This window comes from Rhagoletis pomonella, unplaced genomic scaffold (genome assembly GCF_013731165.1).
Source record: "Rhagoletis pomonella isolate Grant_MI unplaced genomic scaffold, Rhpom_1.0 Rhpom_scaffold_08296, whole genome shotgun sequence".
NCBI classification, from domain to species: Eukaryota; Metazoa; Arthropoda; class Insecta; order Diptera; family Tephritidae; genus Rhagoletis; species Rhagoletis pomonella.
This window is the reverse complement of record NW_023466823.1, coordinates 1-7,074: the sequence shown is the minus strand read 5'-3', so window position 1 is coordinate 7,074 and position 7,074 is coordinate 1. Positions and strand designations below refer to the sequence as shown.

Below are 7,074 nucleotides of genomic sequence, written 5' to 3'. Positions count from 1 at the left end.
TACGATTAGAATAATAAAATAATCTAATCATTATTTTTTTTTTATTCTTTAATATTTTAGATTACTAATTGATTAGATTAGAACTAATCAAAAATCTAATGGCGATTAGCGACGATTAGCATATCTAATCAAAACTAATCAAAAAAAGTTCGATTAGATTTCTCGATTAGTTTTGATTAGATTTGATTAGATCAACTATTTTGAAATATTTTTGTTATTCCGTACTGCAGACACCATGCTTGCTTTCGTCAAGTTTTTTCATGGCAGACTTTTTACACATAACATGCCATCCAGTGCCACTAAACAAGTCACGGAAGGACTCTTTTTCTACAATAGAAACGGGTAACGCGCAGTCTACCAAAAAACGGATAATTTTTTGTTCAAAAGCTTCCTGTGTCGTGGTTTCACGGGAAGGGCCAGATTTCATACTTAAATACTTTTTGTGTAAGTCATTGTGGCGAACTTTCAAATGGGATATGAAGTTTGAAGTTACTTCCTCGGTGCCTCGTATGATTTTATTACAGGCGGCACATTTAGCCGTTGTTCTTCCATTTGACTGCCGTAACAAAAAACAAGCCATTAGTACAATAATTTAAGAAAAATATTCACCAACACTTAGTTTAACATACTTTTTCCATTGCCACGTAAAATTCTGAATTGAAAATTAATTTAGGCGAACTCCTTCCGACGCTACGCATTCTTTTAGTACTCACTGCCGAATCACTATCCGCAACAATATTCCTCTTGCGGATCACCTTCTCCGGGATAAAATTTGGGTCAACAACATCATCATCTGCCGAGAAGTCTTGGTCTTCAAACAGATCTTGATCCATTCCGACATTTTGCTCCATTTCGACAACTACGATATTTACAATTTGAAAATGTTATATTTACAAATAGAGTTTTCACCACTTCACTTACAACACTTTATAGATTGAAGGCCACAATGAAAAACGAAAAGTGTTATTTAACGCGGACTGTCAGGTCAGCTGTCTAATCATAACTCAATTTGACTTTATTTTGCTGGTGGTGTGATGTTCTGTATATTTACATATGTATGTCGGTATGTATATTCAAAGTAATACCAATGATGACGATGATAATGACGATAGCGTGGGCAGCGACAGCGAGATTGATTAACTAAGCAGTGCTCTGCTGTAGTTATTGTGTTTATATGCTTACAGCTGTATATGTACTAGAGTCCAGCGCAATTGTATTTGACGCATTTCATTCAATAAGTACTCCTTGCATTGTACTCTACTCCCAACACATTGTTACTTTTTTTCCGCATACATACACTACTTGGCGTTGAGAGAGTAAATACTTGACGTACTTGCTATTACTCCACCAAAGTACGTACTCTACTTTCCCTCATCGCGTACGAGAGATATTTGCTGCTGCCAAAAGGGAGTAGCAAATCTACTCTCTGTATACTTGTAGTACGGTAAGTACTTGCGTATTAAATTTCAATTCTGGTTGTTAGCCTACTAGTTGATATCGTTTGCAGCGCTGGTCAGTGAAATTGAAAGAGTAAAAATAGAATATGGAAATCGACGATGTAAGGAAATGTTTACGGCCTTATTTATAAAAAATAACGTAGATTTAGACAGTTGTTTAATGTGACATTTTCATAAAACTTTTGTATTCATGCAGCTTTTTAAATCTATTTTAAATTTTTATGAAAGTATTATTTCTCGTCTCTAATTTTCTATAAAACTATTTGCAGTCATTAACCAACAAATAAGTTGTCAAAAACAATAACTTAAGCAATGCTGCTATACGAAATAAAATTATTAGTGGCAAATCAAAATTTTGAAAAGTGCCGATTTTCACATTCGATAGTTGGAGATTTTATATGAATTTTTAGTTTTTCTTGAGAGCCTTTACAAATAAAAAAAATTTCGGAATATGTACATACATATGTACATACATACGCAGCCATATAACTTGATTTCAAGAGAAACGAATTTTCATTTGGCACGTTCAGAAGGCGAAACAGCTCAGTAACTGGTGCGATTGCACCTTCTGAACGCGTTGTTGCGTACTTCTGATCAACTGAATAGTTGCGTGTTAGATGATCGTAATATTTTTCTGATCATTTGAGACAACATGTTGGTGTGTACCTTTGAGAGTTGAATTTGACAGCTAATGTATGAAGTCGTTCAAAAGACGCATAACGATCACTGATTTTTGTTTAGCAACGGTTGCGCTCAACTGCTGCGCCTTCTGAACCTACCTATTGATAACTCTTTTTTTTTGATAACACTGCGACAGCTCAAATTGGTATTGAGTAAACCCAAATGCAAGATAGTTTTTGAATTTCATTGTGTTTTTTTAATAAATACTGAAATTAGAGGTGTATGAATGGCGAAAGAAAAACTTCATCCGATTTTTTTAAAATCGAAACTACATTTTAACATATGTACATATGTCCATGCATACATATATATATTTAGTATGAACCCATGGTTTCAATTCTACGCATATCGTCAGGGTTTTCCTCACAACTTGGTTTTGCTGCAGTGAAGCGACAGAACAAGTGACGAAAAAAAATATATGCGGACACTTACATATATATGTATCTATGCACATACGTATCTATGCACATACATATCTATGCAAATACGTATCTATGCACATACGTATCTATGCACATATGTATGTATCTATGCACATATGTACGTATCTATGCACATACATACATATGTACTTAGGTATGTATATCAGCATTTTAGTTGAAAGTACGTTTTGCTCGTCGCTCTCTTCATCGCTCCACTACATTCCTGTCCTTAGTTTTTTTCAGATACCATAAATGCGCGATCCAGAAAATTCTTCTATCATTCTTGCCACAAATGTATGTTTTCTTCGAAAATACTCAAGTACTACCAGTAGAGTACTCTACTGTCAAATACCTTTTACTCGCAGTAGTTGCGGAAGGCAAAGTAAATACTCTACGCGTGTTGCTATTGATCGGTAGTTTACGTACGCTTGCTGAAACTGGTTTATGCTTACTCACAATTGACCCGAACGATGAAAGTAGGGGATGGAAAGTATTTGCGCGGCGATCGGATGTCTTGTTCGGCCGTTTAAATGGAATTGCGCAGGAGTCTAATATGTACATATGGATGCGAAGAGAATGCATTTTGATAAAATGCATATTGCGAAGACGAAGAATTGTGTGTAGGCAATGGTAGCGATGATATATTTTATAGAGGGGGCGCGAACAACAATTATAACCAAAAATGTTCTATTCTGAATATTTAACAAAAAAACGAGAGTATATACAAAAATAAATAAATTTTTTTTTACAAAAATATTTCAAAATAGTTGATCTAATCAAAGCTAATCAAAACTAATCGAGAAATCTAATCGAATTTTTTTTGATTAGTTTTGATTAGATATGCTAATCGTCACTAATCGCGATTAGATTTTTGATTAGTTCTAATCTAATCAATAAGTAATCCATTAGTATAGCCAACTAATCCTAATTAATCAATTATTCTGCAAAATAAAAGTTTCCAATCCGATTACTAATCATTAGGATTACTAATCATTATTCCCCAGCTATTTTGTAAACAAATTAGATGCAAATAGCAACGCTTTTTGTCATCTTAAAGTGGTGTTGCCAAAATTAAGTGAAGCCAAAATAAAGGGAGGTATTAATTTTTTATTCTTTCATCTAATACTTTTTCATTGATTTTATCTCTTTTTATGAATTTTAGGTTTTTTCATAGGACTTCAAATTCGTAAAATTATGAGCGAAGTGAGCTTTTTGAACAAGCTTAGCTCTGTTGAAAAACGTGGATGGAAGTGTTTTGTCGCGCTATGCAATAATTTCGTAGGAAGCCACAGAAGCGACGACTATGTCACGGTTGTGAATGCTTACGGTGGAATGGGGTTTAACATGTCGTTACAAATTCATTTCCTTCATTCGCATTTGGACTTCTTCCCACATAATTTGCGCCAGTTCAGTGATGAACAAGGCGAACACTTTAGCCAAGAAATAGCTACAATTAAAAAACGTTTCGGAGGAAAAAATAAAATCACAATAATGATAAGGCCGTGCCAAGTTTGGCGGAAATTGGTGGAGCGGTTACCGAGATATACAGATGTAATCATAAGTGGGCGTGGCTAAACGCATTTCCCAAAAATTTATAATATTATAATTTTTCGTCTCAAAATCTTTGTAAATATCAATTTTGAGTGAATAAGCTTCACTAGTTACCAAAATATCGCAGTTTTCGTATTTCTGAAAACTACCGTGATATGGGAGGTAGGCGTGGTTATTGTCCGATTTTGCCCATTTTCAATACCATCCGTCCTAAGCAGAAAAAAGGTCACATACCAACTTTCGTTAAGATATCCAAATTTTTACTCGAGTTATCGTGTGCAAAGACGAACGGACGGACAGACAGTCACCGCTTAATCGATTTCTTTTTTCATTATGATCATTTATGTATACATTTGTCTATATCTATCTCGATTCGTTTTGGCTGTTACAAACAACCGTTATTTGAACAAAGTTATAATACCCTTGTGCACGAGTGCGCTTGGGTACAGAAATGATTTCAGAATATTTTACAATGAGAGACTTATGATGCTTAATTAAGAAAAACCGGTCAAGAAAACATTTTTGAGTAGTATAGTCCAAAATAATATTTTTGCAAACATTTTCTTTTCATAAAAAGTTTGATAACTCAGTAAACTTCCATCCGACTTTTGAAAGTAAACACTCGTTTTACTCGTTATTAAATTTAGTTTTACAATCAAGTTGGGACTAGTATGGTTTTCTTATAAAATAGTTCGTAGAAACCTCACCAAAGTTGAAAAAAGGTGAAATAAGTAAAATAAAAATACAAATTTTTGCTGAGTAAATTCACACAGATCTCTTAAGGTTTCTTTACTCAAGTATATATCGTTCGAAAGGCCCAAGTTTCTTCTTTTTAACCCCGGCAATAAACCTAAACTAATTTCATAATGAACTAAGTTACAGGCTTATAAGTGCGCAAAAGTACGAAAAACCGGTTTTTAACGGTACATTAAGATTTTGGGGGTATTTGGCAAATTTCATATTTCGATTCTGGTTTTACTCGAAAAGACCTACCAGAAAATATACACCCCTATTCTGCAACTCTTTCGTATTCGGATTTTGCTACGAATCGTTGAAATAATATGCTGCAATCCGAATCGTATTTTCGAACTTTCGAAATTCGTAACAATGGCATGCCTAAAAACGAACGAGTAAGCTTTTTTGCGTAATTTTGTACGAAAACAATTCTATGTCGGAGGCGAAATAAAAGCTGTAAACGATATGTATATGCAAGAAATATTGGTGGTGTTCATTTAAACAGATAAATTTGCCTTTCGCATATACGTATATTTTTATCCACTGCTTTATATAAACGAGCAAAAAAGAATGTTTGTTGCCCCTTATCGAGAAACTTGGGTCCGGTTTAGTTAATGTACAACGATTTTCTATTGTTGTGTCCAAACGCATAACGAATCCAAAAACTTTAACATACACATGTAATCAAAGGATTCACATTTTATTCATGTTTCAAATTTGCTACCACTAGCTTATTAATAAACTCGGTTTGCACTATGCACTTGCGTACGCCCATGGATGGTAATAATGCACATGCGTTAAAATGGCTTTAGGATTTTTATAAAAAGAACACAAATGGCACGCTTTATTTCAGAATAATTCGATTCCACCTATATAAATATATAAGAAATTTGAATGCTGGTTTATACCCAAAAATAATGGATAATATTTTTGAGGTAGTCTCTTTTTCAGAACTATATACCTATTTATGTGAAAGCACATTTTTATGAAAATAATAGAACCTAAACATTGAAGGATTTTATACAAATTAAATGGTACCCAAGTATTAAACAAATTAATTATATCAGTCAATTTTTTTTACATTTTTACAAGCATGCAATTTTTTATATGCAAAATTTCCTCCAAACTAATAGTTATTAGTTACTAACAAGTTCTAACATCCATTGCTTCACTATACGTACAAGCAAAAGATGCCAAAAAGCCCATGCACGAAAAATATTCACTATAACTACATTTATAAAATGTGACAACCATGAGCGTGACGCACTAATGCCACGACAAAATGGGACTGCCTACGTGTGCCCAGATAAGATATATATATTGTAGCTGTTATTTTCGACGTTTAGCTATAGAAATTTGCGTTTAGCTATTTGCTTAGCTTTCTTAAATCGAGTTAGCTATTTTGGCAAATATTTTTTTTTTAATTCCCCTCTTTACATAGAGTTTTATCATTTTGGTGAATATCAAACAGTACAAAAAAAAACTGGTATAAACGAACGAAACTATAGTAAAACTTCGTTTGTAGATTTTCTCTCTTACGTCAGGTTTTTTTTAAAGGACCTTGTAATTTTAAAGATATGGTTATTTAAAAAATTCAGTGCAATGTAGAATAACAAATGAAAGAGGAAACTCTGTGGATTATAACAAATAAAATTTTTTTGTTGACATAATAATAAAAATTTTGGTTACGGAAATTTTTTTTTAAATTTCTCACTCCTATTAAAGCTATCGTGTTTGCTAAATTGAAATATGTTTAATTTCTATTACTTTATGAATAAATTTATGCTGAAGTAAATAAAAAAAAGGCGTGAGTACTTGGTACTCATGAAATTTGATGTGAAGACATATGCGATTGGCAGAGCATAAAGTACGTTTACATATAAATATAATGTCAATCAAAGCTCGTTAGCTGTCAAATTGGTTGTGCTTGTTATTCACACAACTCGAGGAAAAGTTAAACTTCTTCGCTGTGTCACCGTGGTCACTTTTTTCTGCAACACATATAATGCCATTTAAATATATTTGAACGGAATATTTTATTAAAAATACCTTTACAACCTATTTTCCTTACTAGCGCCAATTTTTGTTTACTTTAACTTTTGACATTCCTCCTCTTCTTCGCAAGTATAATAGATAAAACTAGGTTGGACACCAAAAAGTTATCAGTTTAATCTGAAATACTTTTAATTATAATTTTGCATGGCTAATCTCTTTTTCTAATAACAGAT

General features: G+C 33.0%; 1 protein-coding gene across 2 annotated transcripts; it reads right to left on the bottom strand.

Annotated features, from left to right (window-relative positions):
• Positions 1–201: 201 nt before the first annotated feature.
• Positions 202–1,144, bottom strand: LOC118756006. 2 transcript variants are annotated; one of them, XM_036490798.1, is made up of 3 exons: positions 922–1,144; positions 630–859; positions 202–556 (listed from the first exon to the last, which is right to left on the bottom strand). In XM_036490798.1, the coding sequence occupies exons 2-3, from the start codon at positions 849–851 to the stop codon at positions 215–217; spliced, it is 564 nt and encodes a 187-aa protein (XP_036346691.1). In that variant the 5' UTR covers positions 852–859; positions 922–1,144; the 3' UTR covers positions 202–214. The 2 variants fall into 2 exon arrangements, with proteins under 2 accessions (XP_036346691.1, XP_036346690.1); XM_036490797.1 differs by having other exon boundaries at positions 630–1,144.
• Between the last annotated feature and the right edge of the window lie 5,930 nt (positions 1,145–7,074).

Coding starts and splice junctions, on each gene's coding strand:
- LOC118756006 (XM_036490797.1), bottom strand. CDS start 851: ATGGAGCAAAATGTCGGAATGGATCAAGATCTGTTTGAAGACCAAGAC. Junction 557..629: donor TTTACGTGGCAATGGAAAAA/GTATGTTAAACT, acceptor TTGTTACGGCAG/TCAAATGGAAGAACAACGGC.